The sequence below is a fragment of the Odocoileus virginianus genome, chromosome 11 (assembly GCF_023699985.2).
Source record: "Odocoileus virginianus isolate 20LAN1187 ecotype Illinois chromosome 11, Ovbor_1.2, whole genome shotgun sequence".
NCBI lineage: Eukaryota > Metazoa > Chordata > Mammalia > Artiodactyla > Cervidae > Odocoileus > Odocoileus virginianus.
This window is the reverse complement of record NC_069684.1, coordinates 32,654,567-32,680,144: the sequence shown is the minus strand read 5'-3', so window position 1 is coordinate 32,680,144 and position 25,578 is coordinate 32,654,567. Positions and strand designations below refer to the sequence as shown.

General features: G+C 41.5%; 1 protein-coding gene and 1 non-coding gene across 2 annotated transcripts in view; both read left to right on the top strand.

Moving 5' to 3' along the window:
* The window catches only part of DNAJC11 (DnaJ heat shock protein family (Hsp40) member C11), a 62,336-nt gene that overhangs the window by 8,807 nt on the left and 27,951 nt on the right, over positions 1-25,578 (top strand). Inside the window, exons 2-3 of the mRNA XM_020892845.2 lie at positions 13,972-14,101; positions 16,877-16,950. Coding sequence (XP_020748504.2) covers positions 13,972-14,101; positions 16,877-16,950 — 204 coding nt within the window. The remainder of the gene's footprint in view (positions 1-13,971; positions 14,102-16,876; positions 16,951-25,578) is intronic.
* Positions 19,402-19,474, top strand: TRNAG-UCC (transfer RNA glycine (anticodon UCC)). Its single transcript has one exon. It is a non-coding gene; the product is annotated as a tRNA-Gly (tRNA).

Sequence of the window (25,578 nt, the reverse complement as noted above, 5' to 3'; positions counted from 1 at the left end):
AGGGGTCTTCCTGACCCAGGGATCGAACCCACGTCTCCTGTGTCTCCTGCATTGGCAGGCAGATTCTTTACCACTGAGCCACCTGGGAAGCCTCACATACATTGTCGGGCTCTATTATTGTTTGTGGATGAAGCCCCATGTGCGGGAACTTATTTCCAGAGCCTCCGAAGATTTCCCCATAAGTAAACGAGAAGAGCAGAAGGCTGCTGAGCAGGGAAGGGGGCATCAGAAGAGGGTGGGGCCGTGTGGAGAGCAGCTTTTGGTCTTCTGAAGCTTCAGACTGCGGGAACCTTCACGCAAGCTAGTCTCTTAGTGTGATCAGTACCTACTCAACGACACCATGTGCTCTCTAGCACCCTTTCTCTTCATGAATCGGCTCTCGCTCATCACAAAGTACCCTTGCTGTTAATTAGCTCTGAAATCTGTCTTTTCCTTTAAATTCTGTGAGCACCAAGTATCATAAAAAATTACAGCCTTTTATTAGCTGATGCAGTTTATTTTCCATCAGATTGTCGCGGAGCATATGGGCAGTCATGAATCTCCAATTGCGGTAATTAGGCAGACTTCCCACAACCCAAAAGAACATAGTTTGTGGAGGTTTTGTTGCTGAGATGCAGTAATATAGATATAGCCTGGAAGTTTGAGCTTGAAATTTATAGACTTCAGCAATAAAAAGCCTGGTAGCTCTGCTTTTTTAAATTTGTGCTTATTTATTTATGGATCTTCGTTGCTGTGCAGGCTTTCTCTAGTTGTGACAAGCAGGGGGGTTACTCTCTAGTGGTGTACAGGCTTCTCATTGCAGTGGTTTCTCTTGTTGAGCACAGGCTCTAGAATGCCCAGGCTCAGTAGTTGTGGCTCACAGGCTCAGTCACTCCGAGGCATGTGGAACCTTCCTGGACCAGGGATTGAACCTGTGTCCCCTGCATTGGCAGGCAGATTCTTAACCACTGGACCACCAGGGAAGTCCAGCTTTACTTTTCTTAAAGTGAAGGTATGAGGTATCACTGAGTTGTTGCTTGTATACTCTATCGGGTCTTCAAAGTATTGAATGAAATATAATTGCACTAGTTAGATGTGCTGTACACCAAACATTATTGGCTCTTAACTAGCAAGGGGCTGCCCTTCCTAGTGCCCTGGTGGTTGATGCGGTCGCATGACCAGCTGTAGCCAAAGACATGAGTGGAAGTGATGTGTGTTCCACTCCGGCTGGGGCACTTAAAGGGCGGGTGACACAGGGTCTCCTGCTCTTCCCTCTGCCTCCACGATCAGCGCTGGTTCCAAAGGGTCTGTTTTGTCCACCCGGGACCAGAGGACATTGCCAAGCAGAGAACTAGCTGGCCCGAGATGGACATGTAGTGTGAGGGAGAGATAAACTTCTGGAATCTGGGGGTTGTTTGTCACCACAGTATCACCAACCCAGCAGTTCTCAAACTTTTTAATGTCGGGGCCTGTTTACATTCTTAAATTGTTGAGAGCCCCAAAGAGCTTTTGTTTATGTGGGTTATAGCTATCAATATTTAACAATAAGACACAAAATGTACTTCTTGTATTTCAGTATAAGCATGAGAAAAACTTAGGGATTTCAAAATAACTATGTATTGGACAATAATGAGTTTGCAGGCAGAACGAAAGATAGTACACTGAGAATCAATTGAGGTAATCTCTGAAAACTCTTGTGTTTATAGCATAAAGCTACCACCTTAGAAGCTTCTAGAAAACAAGAAAGTATACAAGTATGCATTTCACTAACCATCAGAACAGTGGTATCATCACACTCATGTTACCTCAGGAAAATCCTATGTGTGCTTATTGAGAAAGGAGAAGGGGGCAACAGAGGATGAGACAGTTGGATGGCATCACTGATTCAATGGACATGAACTTGAGGAAACTCCCGGGAGATGGTGAGGGACAGGGGAGCCTGGTGCGCTGCAGTCCATGAGGTCACAAAAAGTCAGATATGACTTGGCAACTGAATAGCAATGCTTATGAGAGGATGAGGAAAAGGCAGGTAACCCCTGAGTATTATTATGAAAATAGTTTTGACCTGTGGACCCCCTGAAAGGGTTTCAGGAACTCCCAGGGGCCCCACACCACACTTTGGAACCACTGACGTAGTCCGTCTGACAGATAGCCATACTGATGTCCCCACATGCTGTAGCTGACTTTGCTAATTGAAGATAGGGAATAAAAGCAGAGTGACCGGATGCTCTTTGACTGTGTGCTGTCTCTTTGAATGCAGAGATGATCTCCGTCACTAGAAATTAAATAAAATGAAGATGGAGCAGTGTCTTCCATGGCCTAATTATCTAAGGGAAGCAAATACAGTAACATTGTTATCAGGACACTTTTCTAAGCACAGCAGAAATCAGAAAAGAGAGCATGGATAGGTTTGATTTTGCAAAAATGAGAAACATCTCTAAAACCTTTAAAAAATTATAAGCACATTCAAAGACTTAAGAGGAGTCTATATTTGATACAAATTCACATTTCCAACATATATAAGGAACTCTTGGCTTCAAAAGGAAAAAAAAAAAAGAATACCCCAATAGGGAAACAATACAAAGGAAACAAGTAGAAGAAATCTGAAATGCAAATAAATAATTGGAAAAATTTTCACCCTCACTTGTAAATTAACAAATGCAGGTTAAAACAAGCCTGTTTTTTGTTTGTTTGTTGTTTTGCTTTTTCTCTACCAGATTGACAAAGATTTTTTTTTTCCTTTTTAATGATAGTATTCAGCTCTGACAGATGAAAATCTGTTAGCCCACCCAGCCGGGAGACAGGAGGATTATTCCCTGGAGAAATTGAGCCAGAAAGACTCTGGAGCTAAGACATAGACAGTAGAGGGTGAGAGTGGCTCCCTAACAAAAGCAGGGAGACATCAGTGTTTGCACCCTGCATGGTGAGGCTTCTAGCGTTTTTCCCCTTATTCCTGGGCTCTTCCCTGAAGGAACTAGCCTATAAAGAGAAAAGACTGCCAAATGAAACTTCTAGGTTCCCTCCCAGCCATTTCAGAAAGAAGCTCATCAGATGACAAGACCTGTTCACACATACAGAGCTTCCAAATAGCCTATTAGTGTCTTACTATGAAGTGTAAATCAACTGTCAAAGAACATCAGATGTTTGAGGGAAGCCTCCAGAGGAATTCTGAGAGATCATGCCAACAGCAAGGAGAAACTAGAAGGAAGCAGACAATGCAAGGAGTTTGGGAACTAGATTGCCTTCAGATAGATAAGATACTGCATGTAAGAAATAACAGCAAGGTGATTCATCAAAAAATACTATATAAAAAAAGAAGGAGGTTTTGGAACTTAAAAAGAAGATAACAAAAAACTGGAAGTTAAAGATGAGGAAGCATCCACAGAAGTAAATTTTAAAATTTAGAAGATCAAATTTTTTAGGCATTAAATAAAGTAAAATGAAGGGAAGGCATTATTAAACAGTTAACATGAGAAATTTTTCTCAAAAGATGTGAGAATACAGGTAAAAACGGCCAGCCAGATAGCTAGCATAGTGGATAGGGGCGTAAAAGACCCCCATACTAAAGGAAATCATAGGTTAAAGTTTCCAAACCAGGTTGCAAAGGATTGGATTGTTTCCAGCTTTTTAACTTGTAAGATACACGTAAAATTTTGTGCAAATTTTTTCTTAGTCATTTTTAAGTATACAATTCTGCAATGTTAAATGCTTACATATTGCTATGCACCTGCCACCATTTATTTCTCATACACTCTTCATTTTGCAGAACTCAAACTCTATCCCTATTAAACAGTAACTCCTTAACCTCCCTTTCCACCAGCCTCTGGCTGCACCATTCTACTTATGTCTATGATTTTGACTACTTCTAGGTACCTTACATAAGTAAACGTGTACAGTATTTCTCTTTCTGTGACTCGTTTATTTCATTTAGCATAATGTTCTCAAGGTTCATCCTTGTTGCAGCACATCAGGATTTCCTGCCTTTTTAAGACTGAATAATATTCCATTGTCTTTATATGCCACATTTTGTTTATCAGTTTATCTGTTGATGGGCACTTGGGCTTCGTCCATGTTTTAGCTGTTGTGAATAATGCTGCTCTGAATATGAGTTTACAAATATCTGTTCAAAACCCTGCTTTCAGTTCTTTTGGGTATTTACCCAGAAGTGGAATTTCTGGATTGTATGGTAAATCTGCTTTTAATTTTTTTTGAGGAACTACCATACTATTTCCCATAAAAGCTCTACCATTTTTCATTCCCCCTAGCAGTGCACATGGGTTCCAGTTTCTCTGCATCTTTGCCAACACTTATTTTTTTTCTGTTTTTGTTTTGAACAGTAGCCAGCCTAATGGGTATGGAGTGATGTCTCATTGTGGCTTTGACTTGTTTTTCCCTAGTGGCTAGTGATATTGAGCATCTTTTCGTATGCTTTTAGCCATTAATATATCTTCTTTGATGTATTAAGTCCTTTGCCATATTTGAATCAGATTATTTTTGTTGAGTTTTAGGAATTCTTTATATATGCTAGTTATTAATCTCTCATCATATAAACTATCTGCAACTATCTTCTCCCATTCTTCATGTTGTTTTTCTACTTTCTTGATAGTATTCTTTGATTCATGAAAGTTCTTAATTTTGTTGAAGGCCAGTTTATCTCTCTTTCTTTTGTTGCCTGTATCTTTTATGTTACATTTGAGAAATTGTTACCAAATCCAATGCCTTGAAGCTTTTGGTCTGTTTTCTTCTAAGAGTTTTAATGTTTCAGCTCTTACCTTTAAATCTTTAATCAAGTTTGGGTGGATTAGCCAAAATTGCAGGATACAAAGTCAACATACAAAAATCAGTTGCATTAATTTTTGTATATGGTGTTAGGTAATGGTCTTTACTCTTTTAATGTGGATATTCTGTTATCCTGGTACCATTTGTTGAAAAGCCTACCCCTTCCCTGTTGAGTAGTCTTGGCATACTTGTCAAAAATAATTCGACCATTTGTTTGAGGCTTTACTTCTGGGCTCTCTGTTCTGTTCTGTTGGTCTGTATGTCTGTCTTCATGCCAGTATCTATCTGCTTTGGTGACTAGCTTTGTTGTAAATTTTGAAATAGGGAAGTATGAGTCCTCCATCTTTGTCCTTTTTCAAGATTGCTTTGGCTTTTGGGATCCCTTGAGATTCATGTGGATTTTAGAGTGGACTTTTCTATTTCTGTAAAAAAAATGTCATTGGAATTTTAATAGGGATTGCATTGATTTTGTTAGTTGCTTTGCATATTATTGACATTTTAGTAATATTGTTTTCCAATCCAAAGTTTTCCAAAGACACTTGACATAAAGTATCTTTTTCATTTATTTATGTCATCTTGATTTCTTGTAAGCCTTTTTTACCTCCCTGATTAATTCTTAAGTTTTGTTTGTTTGTTTGTTTGTTTTTGATGCTATTGTAAATGGACCTGTTTTCTTCATTTCCTTTTCAGATGGTTTATTGTTCATGTATAGAAATGCAGCTAATTTTTGTGTGTTGACTTTTGTAGCTTGCAATTTTGCTGAACTCATTTGTTCTAACAAGGTTTTTGTGTATGTGGAATTTTTAGGGAGTTTTCTATATATGATTGTATCATCTGTAAACAGATAATTTTACTTCTTCCTTTCCAATTTGGATATTTTTTATTTCTTTTTCTTACCTAATTGCTCTGGCTAGGACCTGCAGTAGTACTACGTTGAATAGAAGTGGTAAGAACAGACATTTTTCCCTTGTTCCTGATCTCAGGGGAAAAACTTTCAGTCTTTCACCATTGAATATGATGTTAGCTTTGAGTTTGTCTTCCTCAGTTTGTAAGACCTCTTTATGGCTTTTTGTTTCTTTTACCTTCTGTTGCTAGTTTGCTGAGTGTTTTTGTCACAAGGGGGTATTGAGTTTTGTCAGTGCTTTTTTCCTGTATCAATTGAGATGATCATATGGGGTTTCTTTGAATATGGTGTATTGTATTGATCAGTTTTCATACATGGAACTGTTGTTTCATTTTAAGAATTAATCCTGCTTGGTTGTAATGTTTGTCCTTTTAATATGCTGCTGAACTCTCCTGGTATACTGTTGAGAATTTTTACATCACTGTTCATAAATGATTCTGGTCTGTAGGTTTTTTTCTTTTTTGTGGGATCTTTATTTGTCTTTGGCATCAGGGTAATAGTGGCCTCATAGGGTGAGTTTGGAAGTGTCCCCTCCTCTTCAATATTTTGGAATAGTTTGAAGATTGCTATTAGTTCTTTAAATGTCTGGAAGAATTCACCGGTGAATCTGTCAGGTCCAGAGCATTTCTTTGTCAAGAGGTTTTGATTACTAATTCAATCTCCTTGGCTTCCCCCCCCCCCCCCCGTAGCTCAGCTGGTAAAGAATCTGCCTGCAATGCGGGGAGATCTGGGTTCTATCCCTTTGTTGGGAAGATGCCCTGGAGAAGGGAAAAGCTACCCACTCCAGTATCTGGCCTGGAGAATTCCATGGACATGACTGAGTGACTTTCACTTTCACATTCAATCTCTTTTTACTAGCTATGGGTCTATGCAGATTTTCTACTTCATCATGATTTGATCTTGGTAGGTTTTGTATTTCTAGTAATTTGTCCATTTCATCTGTTTTCATTTTTTTTGGTGTACAGTTATTCATAGTGCTCTCTTATGAACTATTTTCTGTTTCTATAGAATGAATAGTAATAGCTCCACTTTCATTTCATAGTCATTGGAGTCTTCTCTCTTTTTTGCCTTAGTCAATCTAGCCAGAGGTTTGTCAATTTTTGTGATCTTTCTGAAGAACCAACTTTCATTTTATTTCTATTGCTTATCCATTCTCTGTTTCATTTATACCTGCTCTAATCTTTATGATTTCCTTCTGCTGTTTTTGATTTTAGCTTTTCTTTTTCTCTCTTTTTTCCTTCTATTTTTTTAATTTATTTTTATTAGAGTATAATTGATTTTGTTGTTTGTTTAGTTGTTGAGTTGTGTCTGACTCCTTTGCATCCCCACAGACTGTAGCCTGCCAGGCTCCTCTGTCAATGGATTTTCCAGGCAAGGATATTGGAGTGGGTTACCATTTCCTTCTCCAGGGGATCCTCCTTACCCAGGGATAGAACCTACATCTCCCGCAAGTCTCCTGCATTGCAGGCAGATTCTTTACCGCTGGGCCATCAGGGAAGCCTGTAGTTGATTTACAATGCTGTATTCGTCTCTACTGTACGGCTGAATATGCACATATTCACTCTTTTTTTAGATTCTGTTCCCATATAGGTCATTATAGAGTATTGAATAGAGTTCCCTGTGCTATAAAATAGGTTCTTTTTTGCTATTTTACGTATAGACGTGTATATTAATGGTAGAAAGTGAAGAGGAACTAAAGAGTCTCTTGATGAGGATGAAAGAGGAGAGTAAAAAAGCTGGCCTGAAACTCCACATTCAAAAAATGAAGATCATGGTGTCTGATTCCCATCATTTCATGGCAAATAGAAGGGGAAAAAGTGGAAGCAGTGACCAATTTTATCTTCTCGAGCTCTAAAATCACTGTGAATGCCACTGCAGTCATGAAATTAAACAAAACTTGGTCCTTGGAAGGAAAACTATGACAAACCTAGACAGCGTATTAAAAAGCAGAATATTGCCGATGAAGGTCCATGTAGTCAAAGCTATGATTTTTCCGGTAGTCATGTATGGATGTGAAAGTTGGACCATAAAGAAGGCTGAGTGCCTTCAAACTGTGGTGTTTGAGAAGACTCTTGAGAGTCCCTTGGACAGCAGGGAGATCAAACCTTCAATCCTAAAGAAAATCAACTCTGAATATTCACTGGAAGACTGACGCTGAAACTGAAGTTTATAGTTATTCTATCTTCTTGCTGCACAGAAGCTTTTTTTATTATTGATGTCTTTCTTTGTGTCTTACAACCTTTTCTGATTTCATGTCTGTATTGTCTGGTGTTAATGATAGTCTTGCTCTCTCTTGATTACTACAGTGGTTGCAAGCAATGTCTGTTTCCATCCTTTTACTTTCTACCTGTTTGTTTTGGCTCTCAGTTGAGTCTCTTGTTGGTAGTATACAGGTGGTCATGTGTTTTTATCCATTCTACCGGTCTTTGTCTTTGATTAGAGAATTTAATCTATTTACGTTTAAAGAAATTACTTATAAGAAGGAATATTTCTGCCACTTTGTTATTTGTTTTCTGTGCACTGTTTTGGTTGTTTTGGGTTTCTTTTTGTCTCAGGTCCCACATTACTATCTTTTGTGTGAAAGCTGATTTTTTGTAGTGAAATGTTTTAATTCACCTCTCATTTCCTTTCATGTATATGCTATAACTGTTTCCTTTGTGGTCACATTTAACTCCTTAGATTACATTTAACATCCTAAAGTTGTAACACTCTAATTTGAACTTATTCCAGTTTAACTTGAATAATGTACCACAACTTTTATTTTGCAACTCTGTCCTACCTCTTTCAGTTATTGATGTCATAAAATTACATTTTTATATGTCTAAAAAATAAACTAGTGATTGTTTTTTAGAATGCATTAGTTTCTTAAATTATGTAGAAACAAAACATGAAGTTATAAGCTGGAGTTCCTTTTAGATCAATCTTTTTTTTTAAATGTGTTAGTGTCTGAAATCATTGAGAAAACAAGATGTAGAGTTGCAAATTGTTTTTGTAATAATACTAGCTCTTATAATTGCCCATGTATTTCCTTTTCTGAGATCTTAATTTCTGCATGTGGCTTTGAGTTACTGTCGTGTCCTTTCATTTCACCAGGCAGGTCCCAGTATCTCACAGTAAAGGTCAAGGTTCATTTTTCCACATGTGAATATTCCTTTCTTCTATCATCATTTACTGAAAAACTATCTTTTCCGCATTGCATTACCTTATATTGCACACCTGACCATATATATGGGGGTCTGTTTGTGGACTCCCTTCTGGTCCACTGATTTATGTATATCTGTTCTTTCACCGGTCGCACGCTGTCTTGATTACCAGAGCAGTCTTAAAGTCCAGCATTGTGAGTCCTCCAGTTCTTCCTCAAAGTTATTTTGGTTAGTAAAATAACTGGAAAGTAAAATTTCTCCTTGCTCCATATTGTTTTTCCATATAAATTTTAGAATTGTCTTGTCAGTTTCTACCCAAAGAAAAGCCTACTGGAATTCTGATTGGATTGCATTGGATCTGTAGGCTGCTTTGGGGAACTTTGACATCTGAATAATACTGAATCTTCTGATACACGAAGGTAGCGTATCATGCCATGATTTGTGGTCGTCTTTCATTTCTGTCAGCAGTGCATTGTAGCTTTCAGAGTGTGGGTCTTGTAGTTGTTCAGTTTATCCCTTAGTAGTTCATGTTTGTCAGTGATACCAAGTTTCAGCTTTTAATATATAGAAATAAATTGATGTTTATTGATCCTGTATCCTGTGACCTTGCTAAAAAATCACTTAGTAGGTTTTCTGATAGACTTTATGATTTTGTACACAGACGACAACTGCGTAGAGACATTTTAGCTTTTTAATATGTTTTTCTTGAATTTCTTTTTTGTGCTTTATTGCATTTTTGTATTGTACAGCATCTAATCCAGCAGTTTTAACAGACCACTAAACTCTACAGGTCTCTAGGGATCTTTTCACTGTGAATTTTATGATATATAAAGATTGAATTTATATTAGATTTACTTTCCATTAAAATTATAACTAGATGATTGAGATGATGAAACTTTTCTGACCTAAAGCATGATACATCACTTAATTTTATATACAATTTTAGGAATAAGTATATAATTTGAGGTATTATTTTTAATGTTACCACATATTTTGAAATATCATCAGCATTTTTATTTTATTCATTTTTTGGTCATGCCAAGTGGCATGTATCATCTTAGTTCTCCAATTAGAGGTTGAACCCATGCCCCCTGTGTTGGAAGCACAGAGTCTTAACTGCTGGACCACCAGGGAAGCTCTGATATCAGTGTTTTTATGATAGTGAAAGAGTTTATCATTTATGAAATATCGAACCAGTGACCTTAGCTGTTCAGTTATGATAAAAGGCTCAATCTAACCTTTTATTGAATGTGATATTTATTAAAAATGAAACTTCTTATTTCTATTACTTAATCAATAGCACGTTAAGCCATTTATTAATTTGACTAAAGAAGGTATTGCAAACTAGGTACTCTACTCCCTTGTCTTCTGGTTTACTTTTTACAATGAGGAAATAGCAGTCTAACCTAAAGTCAGTCAAATATATCTAATCCTGCACTTGTAATTTTTATGAGATGCTGGAAAGAACAATTAAAATTTGCAGAAAGAGACTAATTCATCATGGCTCCTCAGGAAGGAACAAGCCCCTTTTACGTCATCACATAAGTAAACCTGTCTGGAGAAGACACTGAATTTGCCACTGGTTAGCTGTTCTTTATTTACTTAAAACATTGGAGCTTGGTGCAGATGGCATCTTGGTAACTGTGGCAAGGAATGTGATGTATAATTAATTGACATAAGTATAAAAAGAGGCCTATGGTGGGAAAAAGAAAGGGGAACCACAGAGATGGGAGCATTGAGGCCCCTCTCTTCCACGGAGTGTTTTGTTTTGGGCCACACTGCAGGCAGGGCATGCAGAATCTTAGTTCCTTCACCAGGGATCAAACCCAAGCCCCCTGCAGTGGAAGCCCAGAGTCTTATCCACTGGACCACCAGGGAAGTCCCTGGAGTCTTGTGTTCTTATTGAAATAGAACATATGCATAGAAGAGTCCGCATCATGGGCATGCAGCTTAGTAAATTTTCACAAACAAGGGCTACTTCATGAAAGAATGCTCCCCTCATCCTCACACAAGGTCTGTAAATATCCCAGTTTGTATATTCCTGCTGCCAAAAGGGTATCAAAGCTGAATTGTGGCAGTAATGACAGCTATAGTGATTAAATTCCTCTCATGTTCAAGGCACTGTTAAAAGCTTGTACATGTACTATTTACTCCTCAAAATAAGTGTGAGAGAGGTACTGTTGCCTACAGTGTGAAGAAAAGGTTTTAGAAGAGCTATAGAGAATAGGTTGCTGCCCTGGGCCATAAGCAGCATTGTGTGGTCACTGTCTCATTTTATTCCCACACCATCCCTGAGCATGGTTTCATCTGCTCTAGCAGGTGAGAAAGCCAAGGGTCAGAAAACTCATTTGCCTGAAGCCTCTGTTCTTACGGGCTTCCCTGGTGGCTCAGTGGTAAAGGATCTACCTGCTAATGTAGGAGACGCAAGTTCAGTCTCTGGGTTGGGAAGATCACCTGGAGAAGGGAATGGCTACTCACTCCAGTATTCTTGCCTAGAGAATCCCTTGGGCAGAGGAGCCTGGAGAGCTACAGTCCATGGGGTTGCAAGAGTCGGACATGACTTAGCGACTCAACAACAACAACAGAAGCACTCATTACTCCTGGAATTGGAAGATATTGAAAAAGGTGGAAATTACAGAAAAATTCAGTTTGACGTCATCCCTTGTAATCTTGATGCCTTGGTTTGTCACACACTATGACCGCTTTCCTATGTTCCAGGGCCCAGAGCTCCCGTCCTTCCTCAGCATCCTCACTTGTGGACCTGGTCCCATCCTCCACCTGGAAGGCTGGCTTTCCAGGCCCCTCTGGCATGTTATCAGTGACCCAGAATTTGCTTCTGTTGTCAAAATGGTGGGGTTGCCTCCAAAAATAAAGTATTCTTTACTTGACAAATCACCTGGACATCCTATATGTCCATCAGCAGATGAATGGATAAAGAAGATGTGATAGATACATACAATGGAATGTTACCAGGCCATGAAAAGGAACAAAATTAAGTCATTTGTAGAGATGTGGATGGACTTAGAGACTCATACAGAGCAAACTAAGTCAGAAAGAGGAAAAAAATGTCACATTTTACTGCATATATACGGAATCTAGGAGAAATGGTACTGATGAACCTATTTGCAGAGCAGGAATAGAGACACAGACGTGGAGAACTTGTGGAGAGGGAGGAGGGGAGGAGAGGGTGGTACAGATCAGGGAGAGGCACTGATGTGTACACACACTACCGTGTGTAAAATAGATAACTGGCAGGAAGCTGCTGTAAAGCCCTGGGAGCTTAGCTCAGTGATGGCTGAGAGGGGTAGGATGAGGTCTAGGTGGGAGGGAGGCTCATGAGGAAGGGGACATCTGTATATGTGTATGGATATGGGAATTGGACCATAAAGAAGGCTTGGTGCTAAAGAGTTTATGCTTTCAAAATTGTGGTGCTGGAGAAAATTCTGGAGAGTCCCTTGGACTGCAAGAAGATCAGACCAGTCAATCCTAAAGGAAATCAACCTTGAATATTCATTGGAAGGACTGGTGCTGAAGCTGAAGCTCCCATATTTTGGCCACCTGATGCGAAGAGCCATCTCACTGGAAAAGACCCTGATGCTGAGAAAGATTAAGGGCAGGAGGAGAAGTGGGGGAACAGAGGATGAGATGGTTAGATAGCGTCGCCGGCTCAATGGTTGTGAATATGAGCAAACTTCTGGAGATAAAAGGACAAGGAAGCCTGGCATGCACGCAGTCCATGGGGTCGAAAAGAGCCCAACAAGACTTAACAGCTGAACAACAACATGGCTGATTCACGTTGCTATACAGCAGAAACAGACACAACATTGTAATGCAATTATATTCCAATTAAAAACAAATCATTTGACAAAGCTGCACATTTGGTATCACCTCTGATAGACTAAAAAGGTCCCTGAGGTTGATATGAAATCAGACATTGTACTTTCCCAGCGCACACCCGAGGGCCCAGCCGAGGTGGCACCAGAGGTGGTGTGGTGTTTGTAGAGCCTCCAGTGAAGACTCTTGCTGAGGAGTTGTTGGTGGCTGAGTCAGGCAGAGTAGAGAGTGGGTTTCTGTCATCCCTCCTCCTTCCTCCCTTCTGCATTGTTCAAACACACCCAGAGCCTGCTTGTACTCTGTGTCACATGTGCTCCTCTTATGGCATGTTCTCCTCTCAAACTAATTACATATAAGGTTAGAGAGGGACTTCCCTGGTGGTCCAGTGGCTAAGACTCTGCGCTCCCAGTGCAGGGGAAAGGGAAAGTGTGAGTCGCTCAGTCACGTCCGACTCTCTGTGATCCCATGGACTAGAGCCCACCAGGCTCCTCTGTCCTTGGAATTCTCTAGGCAAGAATACTAAAGTGGGTAGCCATTCCCTTCTCCAAGGGATCTTCCTGACCCAAGAATTGAACCCGGGTCACAGGGCAGGGGGCCCAGGTTCAATCCCTGGCCAGGGTACTAGATCCCACATGCCACCATGAAGATCAAAGTTCCCAGTGCTACAACTAAGACCTGGGGCAGCCAATAAATAAATAAAAAGGAGTTGGAGAGTTGTATGTGTTGAGCCTTTAGGTGCTGTGGGTGGGGAGGCTTGTTTTTACTACAGATAGTGAAGTATTTTTGCCTGCTTTGTGTGAGTCCTTTTAGAATTAGCAGTTGAATAGAAATGTGTTGATTTGACAATTTTATGTCTTTGATTTTTTAAGGATGAATATTCACTGAGTTTCCTTTGTCTGAAGACCGAGTAAATGCATGGCATTTCTTTCTGATGGTTTATAGCTCTTCTCCCCTTCTGAACAGTCTCTGTTGAGAGTACCTTGGCACAATCGACTTTGCATGACTTGGGTTAAAGAGGAAGCAGGTCTCTGTGACAATTCTCATTTCCACTATGAGCGCAAAGAACCAGGGGGGGACACACGCTTTCATTCTCTCTGATAGCAGCATTTCCCAGCAAAACACAGTTGCTTTTGATGTACATAATTGATCGCTTTATTAACTGGAAAAAAGAGGCCTTATTGAAGTAATAAAGCATAACTTCATTATATCCTGCATGTAGACAGCAGACATGTTGGAACGTGGCTGAAAGCTTCCCATTTCAAGGCTGATTCTGATCATGATAATATTTAAGTTTCATCGATTGTCTTCTAATTAGATTTTTCTTTCCTGCAGGCCTCTTGTGAAGAGCTGAAAGCAGCCTACCGGCGGCTGTGTATGCTTTACCACCCGGACAAGCACAGAGACCCAGAGCTCAAATCGCAGGCCGAGCGACTGTTTAACCTCGTTCACCAGGCTTATGAAGGTCAGTGTGGGGCTTGGCTCTGTAGAAGCACCAGTGTAGAAACAACAGTGTCTTATAGCAGACACTCGATTTTTAAGAGGCTTGATTTGTAGAGGATAGAAAAAGAAAGTCCTTCGAGGTGCATAAAAGAGGCGGTTAGTTTAGTGCTTATACTGACAGGGTCCTTTGAAAGAGTAGTATTTTGCTTTGGAAATCAATATGTGTCCAGTAAATAGAAAATGAGACCGCAGGTGAAGTAATAGCCCCCGGATCTGAATTGCAGGGGAATACTCCAGTTTTAAATCGTTTACTCGTTTTCTTCTAAAGGGAACTCTTCAAGGTGAAAGGCTGATCGCTACAGACAAGCTTACTTTGTTCTTTTCTTTTGAGAAGATACAAAGAACATTTTTTCCATCTGAAAGTGATTTTCTTGGTTCTATAGCATTCAGTTAAGGAAAGGTTCTAATAAAAGGAAGAAAATGATGTTAAAAAGCATAATAGGAAATAGAATCAAGTAATTCCGATTTTTATACTTACCTCTTATATATTTCAGAAAGAATTTTGTAATATATTTGCTTATGAAATAGTAAAATCACTCATAGGTACAGTTTCTGTTTGAGAGGATGAGACAGTTCTAGTAGATTATGGTGATGGTTATACAGCATCATGAATATATTTAAAACCAGTGAATTGTGCACTTATACATGGTTTAAATGATCAGTTTTATGTTGTGTATATTATAACCACAATTTTTAAAATTAAAGTTAAATGTGATCTCACTGTTAGGATATATGCCAAGTAAAGTAAGTTATTTATTCCAGAGCCACTTGGTGATTTGCTCCTTAATTAAACATACCAAAAATTAGATTTTCTTTATGGTATAAAGATTTCTCATTGTGGACATGAAAGCACTTTGCCGTATTTCACTATAGTTTTACCAAAAAGTTAGATTTTAATGACCAGTAGAACTGAGACTGGCACATAGGTGTGTATAATCAGTCTGTGTCTTCACCAGATGTAACTGTTCAAGCTATTTGTCTGGTCTGAATACAGCTTGTTCCTCATCTTGTATTTGGTTGTTTGAATTACCCTCATAGCTGGGTTACGTTGTTTTGGAGATTTGGGGAAGGGTTAGCAGAAGAGCCTTCCAGTGCTTGTGAACATGCTGTAGCAGCAGGCCTGGCTCCAGTATTTGGCCTGAAGGGAGACTGAGGTGGTGAATAAATAATTCCTTCTTAAATCCTAGAAATCAGCTCAAGAAGTTTGGCTCCCAGGTTTTAGAATGGTCTGCATTTCTTTCTTCCCTGTTAGATTTGAATATGGATAGAGTCATTTACACGGGCTTCCCTCATAGCTCAGTTGGTAAAACATCTGACTGCAATGCAGGAGACCCGGGTTTGATTCCTGGGTCAGGAAGATCCCCTGGAGAAGGAAAGGATAACCCACTCCAGTATTGCCTGGAGAATCCCATGGACAGAGGAGCCTGGCATGCTACAATCCACGGGATCACACAAGTCAGACATGACTTCATGACTCAACCAACCAAGAGTCATTTACAGGGCTTCCCTGGTAGCTCAGCTGGTAAGGGATCTGCCTGCAATGTAGGAGACCCCAGTTTGATTCCTGGGTTGGGAAGTTCCCCTGGAGAAGGAATAGGCTACCCACTCTTGTATTTTTGGATTTCCCTGGTGGCTCAGATGGTAAAGAATCCACCTGCAATGCAGAGGACCTAGCTTCAATCCCTGTGTTGGGAAGGTTCCATGGAGGAGGGCATGGCAACCCATTTCCGTATTCTTGCCTAGAGAATCCCTAAGAACAGAGGAGCCTGGCAGGCTGCAGTCCATAGGGTCACAAAGAGTTGGACAGGACTGAGTGACTAAGCATAGCACAACACAGTGTCATTTACATCATTTTTTAATTAGACCTAAAAATATATGGGAATTCTCAGGAGCTGGTGTAGGGGAGAGTGGGGAGATTCAAAGGTCTTGAACAGAAGTTGGCAGTAGAAATAGCTGTATGGATGTTCAGAGTCAGTTACCTACCATCCTTTTAATTTTTTTAATGTAGTGTTTTAAAATGTTTATTTATTTAATTTTTTCACCACACTATGCAGCATATGGGACCTTAGTTCCCCAACCAGGTATCAAACTTGGGCCCCCTGCAGGTTAGGTTAGGTTAGTCCAGTCCTAACCACTGGACTGCCAGTAAAGTCCCTCTCATTGAACAATATTTTTCTGATGCACTTTAGGTGACATGGCCGACACCATAGTGACAGGTGTTTGTACCTTTTTAAATGATTTATAAATAAAGAAGAGAAGTGCAAAAAAAAAAAGCAAACACCCTACATAGATGGTTGTAGGAGCTAGTGAAGCTCTATAGGGTAAATAAGACAGATTTTTCCAGTCAGAGCCTGTCCATAGGTTTACATTAGGCGTTGTTAGAAACTGGAATTTGCTCTCTCAAGCCAAGGTACTCCATAGACTGTGACAGAAACTTAGGACAGTCTTTTTAAAAACTACTGTCCTTTAGTGATGCGGAGTCAGCACCCCTCACAAAGAAGAGTATCTCAGACATGAAAAATCTAGCATTTCCCACCTGGAGCCGCCTTTAAACACATTCTTAGTTGGATCTGGAAGGGAAGTAGAAGGAAAGATACATCAGGAATGGCGGAGTCTCTGGGAAGATTGTGGTTGGAAGGAGAAGGACAAAGAGAGGTAGGCTTGCCTGCTGCTGGTGTGGTCAGGACTAAGCAGAGGACTCAGTGCTTTGTAAACACATTGGGTTTTTCATTTGCAGTGCTCAGTGACCCCCAGACCAGGGCCATCTACGACATCTATGGCAAGAGAGGACTGGAGATGGAAGGCTGGGAGGTAAGAGAAGCTCTGCACCTGGTGTCCCAGGAAGGAACACCTCAACAGCTACAGAATAACACCCCCCAAAACCCCGCAACCTGCTCTGGGGCCTGTGAGAATGTCTGATGATGTCAAAGTCCCCTTTTCACCTTATCTTTTGGTTTAAGGGACTGAATTTTACACTTGGCTTCGCCACTTTATAGCTCTGTGAACTTGGGACTGTCGGTCATCGAACTTATCTGGTGTTTCCTAACCCATCAGGGGAACGGATGGATGAACTAGACCAGTAAGTTTTAACCCCGGGGAGGGAACAGGCTGATTGGGGTGATGGTCTGAGGGTGTCTACAAGGGTACAGTTCTGGCTACATGTACACATCCTTACACACACACACACACACACACACTTCTACCCTCCAGGGTCCTGCTACATGTACACATCCTTACACACACACACACACACACACACTTCTGCCCTCCAGGGTCCTGCTACATGTACACATCCTTACACACACACACACACACACACACACACACTTCTACCCTCCAGGTCCTGAATGCCTCTCTCCAACTGAGGTCATAACTGCACGTAGGAATTGTTTGGTGATATTAAGAGTTGTGCATGTGAACAAAAAGGAAGCAGAGAAAAGTTGAGAGCTACTGGATTAAATTCTCTGTAATGATGCTTCCAGCTCTAATGAGCTGTACTGTTAGAATGTTATAGAGAATAAAACAAAACAGATAGCAATGTCTATGTAGTAGATAACCTGGGCCACCATGCCTTGTGAGAACAATCACTGAAATCCAGAAGTTTCCATTTGGGCTTCTGCGGTGGTACAGGGGACACGAGTTCAATCCCTAGTCCAGGAAGATCCCACATGCTGCTGGGCAACTAAGCCCGTGGGCCACAGCTCCCAAGCCCGCACACCTAAAGCCCATGCTCCAGTGGGAAGCCCATGCACTGCAACTGGAGAGTAGCCCCCACTTACCTCAACTAGAGAAAGCCCACGCACCGCAATGGAGACCCAGAGCAGCCAAAAAAAGAAGGTTCCGTTTTCTTTCACTCTGCCCTTGAGCAGTCTTAGAATCTTGGGCAGGCTGTTTGCCTGCCCAAACAGGGCAGCTGCTTCACGCTTCCAAGTTATTATCTGAAAAATAATGATATGCAGATCAAGTGGAGAAATTCATCTGAAAACTGTAAAACTCTGTATTGGCTATAAAAACGTGTAGGTGTTATTACTTAATTTCATTACAGAAACTTGGTTCTGATGCCCAAGAAATTCTGGTAGATGTTAGTGCTAACTGTCGTTGAGTTACTTCTTCATTGACAAACCTGGTCTCAAACCTGTATGCCTGTCTCTCTGATATGAAACCTTCTGAAGACCTTTGCATACAGATGAGAAGAGAAGCAAAATGGGGTTTCTGCACTGCTTAACATTGGTAGCCTACAGGCCGTTTTCTTCATACAGCTATGTTTTGGTTGTCCACACAATGAATTGTAGTTGCTGACTTTAAATTTGGGAAGCTTTACATAAAAGTATCTTATCTTCTCTGGAAAAATCAGAAGATCTGACAACACTGTATCTAAATTCCCCTCTGAGCCAACAGTTGATCCAGATATGAGGAGCCCCTGCTGTTGACTGTACCATCCAGTTTGCCCCAGTCCCCACCACTCCCTACTGTGTCTGGCCCTTGACCCATCCACAGTCCCAGTGAGCTCCCAGTGAGCATTTGGTTTCTGGCTTTTGGCTCGGTGGAAGTAGCAGTGCATTGTGTCACATTTTGTTCGTGGTAGCAAAGTGTTAGATCTAATAGCTTAGAATTTTTTTCATCAAAAAAGGAAACTAGAATCCTATTGTATTTACTGAATTTCTCCTCACACTTCATGCTCCAGTTTAAAGCTCCCTTTGTTTTGAAGACATGGGTTGGTTACAGTTTTTCACGGCAGCAGTTGAGGCCACTGAAAAGCCTCAGGCCTCACGTTTGCATCCCTTCCTCAGAGTCTAGGCTTTTCATTGTACCCACTAAGTAGAACAGCAGGGTGACTTCTTCCCAGCAAAACATCATGGTTTCCTATTACAAGACCAAACCATCTCCCCGTTAGAAACAAAGAAGCACCACACACACTACAGTGATTTTAAGAGCATGTAGGCTGAGACTTTCCCAGTGGGCCAGTGATTAAGACTTCACACTCCCAATGCAGGGGGCCCAGGTTCGATACATGGTCAGGGAACTAGATCCCACATGCTGCAGTTAAGAGTTCAGATGCTGCAGCTAAGACCTGGTGCAGCCGAATAAATAATTTTTAAAATAATAATAAAAATATAGAAGTATGTAAGCAGTTGTAGGTGGTGACTGGATAAGCTTTTATGTTCACATTTTTCAGTAGACTGCTTTAAGGGAATCAAGTTCTCATCCATCAGAATTGACTTTTTTTTGCACTGATATTAATACTAAGCCTTCTCTGGGACTTCCCTGGTGATCCAGTGGTTAGGATTTTGCACTTCCAATGCAGGGGGCCCAAGTTCAATCCTTGGTCAGGGAACTAAGGTCCCTCATGCCATGTGGCACAGCCAGAAATAAATACTAAGCCTTCCCTGACAATAGAAGGAAAAGACAGGAAGTTACCTCCCCTGATACATATTTACAAGAGATGTATTGGTGCCTAATGTAATAGGAAGATTGACTCCAGTATTCATACTGTGGAGAAGTCTCACTGAACTCAAGAGCAGGTCACAGCGCTGGCGTCACCACTCCCTCGAGGAATTCTGCTGGTGGTGGCTTGTCCAGTGCAAGGATTCTGTCTTTTCAGTCACAGCCTCCACCCCACAGAGGAGGCTGTGTTCCCCTCAGGGTGGTGTTGGTGTTTTTAGACTATTGAACTTTTTACTTGTCGACTGGTGTCCATTTGCCATGCATCTATCTGTTAGTCTAAACACACGGGTGGTCAGGAGGGTGGAGGTTTAAAGCCCCTAGTGTCTGGGGCACCTTTAATCCAAAGATGTCAGAGTAGCCACTGACATGCTGGTTGCTCCTGTCCCAGCAGTGGCATTGTCCCCTTTCTGCTGGCGGAGGCTGGGGGTGAAACTGAGCTTTTATAGGTTGCATCAAATATTGGCTCTGTTTTCAGGCATTATGTAGGTTTAGGTCTTTTCTGTCTCTCTCTCTCTCTTTGTCTTTAACCTTTAAGAAACTGGACCATCCTCTGGCAACATTCCAAAGGAATAGGATGCCGCCATTCATAGCTCATTACACCAGGCACCTGAGTCCCTGAAGCTGCAGTGTCTGTGCAGATACCCATGTTGAAAATGAAATTGGCCTCTTCTCTCTAACAGCAGAAATCCAGCTCTGAGCTGTGGAAGTGGAGTGGAAACCTTACAACCCAGAGGGCGCTTACAGACCAGCTGACATTACATTTAAAGGAGCAGCCTTGGGCCTGGATCATCCATGCTTTGGTTTCTGTCTGCAGTCCTTTACATTCGTCCATAGCTCCCTTTTCCCTACCTATTTGACGTCATCCTTACAGTGTCTAAGAAGATTAGCCTGGGGAATTCCCTCGTGGTCCAGTGGCTGAGACTTCAAGCTCCACATTCAGGGGCCTGGTTCAATCCCTGGTCAGGGAACTAGATCCCACCTACCGCAGCTGAAGATCCCACATGCCTCAATGAAAATCGAAGATCTCGCGTGTCACAGCAGAGACCCAGCACAGCCAAATAAATAAATAGCTATCTTTTTAAAAAGAGAAAATCAGCCTGTATTAAGAGCTACACTATGGTCAAGATCATGAAAAAGAAGACAGAAACTCCCACAGATCGGAGGAGACTTACAAGATGTGATTAAATGTAGTCCTGGACCCTGAATTGGATCCTGGGACGTAACTGTGATGTTAGTGGAAAGACTCGTGAAATCCCCCATGTCTGGGTTCAGTTAATAGCCTTGTACTAATGTTGGCATCCTGTACTTTACAGGTGTTTGTTCCTGGTTGTGTAAGACGTTCACATTTGGAGGAGTCTGGGTGAAGGGTAGATGAGAACTTTCTGTACCATCTTTGTAGCTTCTCTAAAGTTCTAAATAATTTTCTAAAATTATTCCAGAGTGAAAAGTTGTCTAACCAGAATCATAGAACAGACAGCACCTCATGTGATTTTAATGCCCCAGGTGGCACTAGTGGTAAAGAACCCACCTGTCAATGCAGGAGATGTAAGAGACCTGGGTTCTATCCCTGGATCAGGAAGAACCCCTGGAGAAGGGAATGCCAACCTATTCCAGTATTCTTGCCAGGAAAGTCCCATGGACAGAGGAGCCTGGTGGACTACAGTCCATGGGGTGGCAAAGAATTGAACATGACTGAAGTTACCTGGCATGCATACACTGTGTAGTTTAGAAGCATTTATAGGAGGAAGCTGAAGTGAAAGTCCACTTTGTAAAGTGACTCACCTGAGTTCTCCAGGAGGTTCAGGTGATGTCGGAAAGCCTGGGTCTCTGTCCTCCCACTGCGCCACCTGCTTCTACTGGTCTCTGCATCCCCTCATCTACAGGATAAGTCATCTGGCTAGCACAGGATAGACCTAGCTGATAAGTGATCAGGGCGGACCGTGCAGGTGTACAGACTGATGGGCTGCATGTGATACACTTCACTGATGAAAAGTATTGAAAATATCTTTTCAACTGTACTTTCCAATTTAACGTGCTTTCAGATGCTGTGTTCCAGGTGCGTGTATCTAAGGGTTACCCAAGGGAAGAAAAAGTGACTTGCAGCTGGATTAGGCATCTTCCACTCTCCACCATGATGTTCTCTGTGTAGAGAAGGGTGTAAACAGTAAAGGGCGGGGGGCGTCCCTGGTGGCTCAGTGGTAAAGAATTTCCCTGCCAATGCAGGAGACACAGGTTGGATCCCTGGTCCGGGAAGGCCCTACTTGCCATGGAGCCACTAAGGCTGTGGGCCACAGCTGCTGAGACTGTGCTCTAGAGCCCGTGTGCTCCACCGCATTGAGAAGTGAGAAGCACCCATGCACCACAGCTGCAGAGTAACCCCCGCTCTCTGCAACACAAAGACCCAGCCAAAAATAAAAGAAGTAAACAAATGGTTTTTTTGAAAAAATAAATAGTAAAGGGCCCCATGGGAGTTAGAATGAGATGCCCAGCCAAGGTGTTCACACCTCTAGAGTGGCCAGCCAGCTTGACTCTGCTGTTAGCTCTGATTTCGTACCAACTGTTTGCAAAACTTCTGTCAAATAGACTAGAAACAGAGTGACATAACACCTTTGGAATATTTGCCTCTTCATTCTGTCACACAGTGTGGCAGAGAAAGTCGTTTGCAAAAGTCACACAGCTGGAATTGTTGAAAATAAATCTTGTTCTGCTTTGGGCCCCGTGGAGGGAGCACCCCATCAGTCCAAGATGGGGTGACTCTGGGGAAGTGAAAGCGCCATAAATAGATGTGCACGGGCACCTCCTGGCAGTCCAGTGGGTAAGACTGCATACTTTCACTATCCGAGACCCAGGTTTAATCTGTGGTCCAGGAATTAAGATTACATAAGCCAAGGGGCTTGGACAAAAAAAAGAAAAGATGGGCAAGGCTGAGTGTTTTTAAGCAGTAGCGTTGTGAGCATGCCGCGTTAGTTCAGTACCACCGAGGACGTTTTTGTGAGGTCACAGGGCAGTCATTGCTGTGCCATTTGGACTTTCAGTGCTTAGCTTATTTTAACAGTGTTTTTATTTTGAAACCTTTAAAAGAAACACCTGCCCCTTTTTGGTAATGAACAATTTATATGGGAGAGGAGAAAGTGTTTTCATTATTTTTTTCTGTTTACTTGCTGAAAGTGGTAGTGAACAGATTTCTCAATTTTGGGGGGATAGGCCAGCTCCTGTATTTATTTTTCTGGATTGCCAAATAATAAAATCAGGTTGCACAAAGCCTGTAATATGACCCTGCTAATTTTAATATATATATTCATACATGTGCATAGGTTTTTAGGAAGATACATAAAAAATTGTTAGCCTGTGAGAAGGAGGAGTATGGGGAGGGACTGCACCTTTTTACTTCATATTTTCCTGTACCATTTTGACTTCTTGCTATAGCATGCATTTTTTGAATAATTTTTAAAACTTGTGATTTCCAAGATAGCTTTCTTCACATCAACTGCCTTTGTAGGTGTTTTCTGAGTAGCCCCTCTGGTTTCCCCTATGTTTCTCCCACTACCACAAGGTCAGGACTCTTTGACCCTTTCCTCCAATGACCTTGATGGTGTCTATCCTGCGCCCATTCTCAGTGTCCCTCATGGACCTGTAGCTTTTGGGGCCCTTGGGAATCACGTGGTGCAGGTTCCTCTCTCACAGATGAGGTACTCAAGACCCATCTGGCCCTTCCCAACCTGTTTGAAATCTCAGAGACTGTCTTGCTTTTGGATGAGCTATAAAGTAGGGAAAACCACTAGACTATTCAGGTATGCCTAAATCAAATCCTTTATGATTATACAGTGAAATAGATTCAAGGGATTAGATCTGATAGACAGTGCCTGAAGAACGATAGACAGAGGTTCGTGACATTGTACAGAAGGCAGGGATCAAGACCATCACCATGAAAAAGAAATGCAAAAAGGCAAAATGTTGTCTGAGGAGGCCTTACAAATAGCTGTGAAAAGAAGAGACGTGAAAGGCAAAAGAGAAAAGGAAAGATATACCCATTTGAATGCAGAGTTCCAAAGAATAGCAAGGAGAGATAAGAAAGCCTTCCTCAGTCAATGCAAAGAAATAGAGGAAAACAATAGAATGGGAAAGACTAGAGATCTCTTCAAGAAAATTAGAGATACCAAGGGAACATTTCATGGAAAGATGAGCACAATAAAGGACAGAAACAGTATGGACCTAACAGAAGCAGAAGATATTAAGAAGAGGTGGCGAGAATATCCACAAGAACTATACAAAAATGATCTTCACGACCCAGATAATCACGATGGTGTGATCACTCATCTAGACCCCAGACATCCTGCAAAGTCAAGTGGACCTTCGTAAGCATCACTAAAAACAAAGCTAGTGGAGGTGATGGAATTCCCGTTGAGCTATTTCAAATCCTAAAAGATGATGTTGTGAAAGTGCTGCACTCAATGTGCCAGCAAATTTGGAAAACTCAGCAGTGGCCACAGGACTGGAAAAGTCACTTTTCATTCCAATCCCAAAGAAAAGCAATGCCAAAGAGTGCTCAAACTACCACAACAATTGCACCCATCTCACAGGCTAGCAAAGTAATGCTCAAAATTCTCCAAGCTAGGCTTCAACAGTATGTAAACCATGAACTTCCAGATGTTGAAGCTGGATTTAGAAAAGGCAGAGGAAGCAGAGATCAAATTGCCAATATCTGCTAGATCATCAAAAAAGCAAGACAGTTCCAGAAAAACACCTACTTCTGCTTTATTGACTATGCCAAAGCCTTGGACAGAGATGGGAATACTAGACCCCCTGACCTGCCTCCTGAAAAATCTGTATGCAGGTCAGGAAGCAACAGTTAGAACTGGACGAGGAACAACAGACTGGTCCACATTGGGAAAGGAGTACGTCAAGGCTGTATGTTGTCACCCTGCTTATTTAACTTATATGCAGAGTATATCATGAGAAACACTGGGCTGGGTGAAGCACAAACTGGAGTCAAGATTGCCAGGAGAATTATCAATAACCTCAGATATGCAGATGACACCACCCTTACAGCAGAAAGTGAAGAACTAAAGAGCTTCTTGATGTAAGTGAAAGAGGAGAGTGAAAAAGTTGGCTTAAAACTCAACATTCAGAAAACTAAGATCATGGCATCTGGTCCCATCATTTCATGGCAAATAGATGGGGAAGCAATGGAAACAGTGACTGACTTTATTTTGGGGGGCTCCAAAATCACAGCAGATGATGACTGGAGCCATAAAATTCAAAGATGCTTGCCCCTTGAAAGAAAAGTTATCACCAACCTAGACAGCATATTAAAAAGCAGAGACTTTGCCAACAAAGGCCCATCTTGTCAAGGCTATGGTTTTTCCATTAGTCATTTGTGGATGTGAGAGTTGGATTATAAAGAAAGCTGAGCACCAAAGAATCGATGCTTTTGAACTGTGGTATTGGAGAAGACTCTTGAGAGTCACGTGGACAGCAAGGTGATCCAACCAGTCCATCCTAAAGGAAATAAGTCCTGAATATTCATTGGAAGGACTGATGCTGAAACTGAAACTGCAATACTCTGGCCACCTGATGTGAAGAACTGACTCATTGGAAAAGACCCTGATGCTAGGAGAGATTGAAGGCAGGAGGAGAAGGGGACGACAGAGGATGAGATGGTTGGATGGCATCACCAACTCAATGGACATGAGTTTGAGTAAACTCCAGGAGTTGGTGATGGGCAGGGAGGTCTGGCGTGCCGCAGTCCATGGGTTGCAAAGAGTCAAACATGACTGAGCAACTGAGCTGAGCTGAACTGAACAAAGATTGAGGTGGGATGCCTTACCTGCTCACAGGCCTGACATCCCTGTGTGTCCTCAAGGGCTGCCGATTGGTACCTGAGTATTGTTTATGCTCCAACAATATAGAGCCGACATCGTACATCCTAAGATTCATTTCAGGTTGTAGAAGGAAGAGTCCCCTACTGCTAAAACACTGAGACCTTGTGGACTA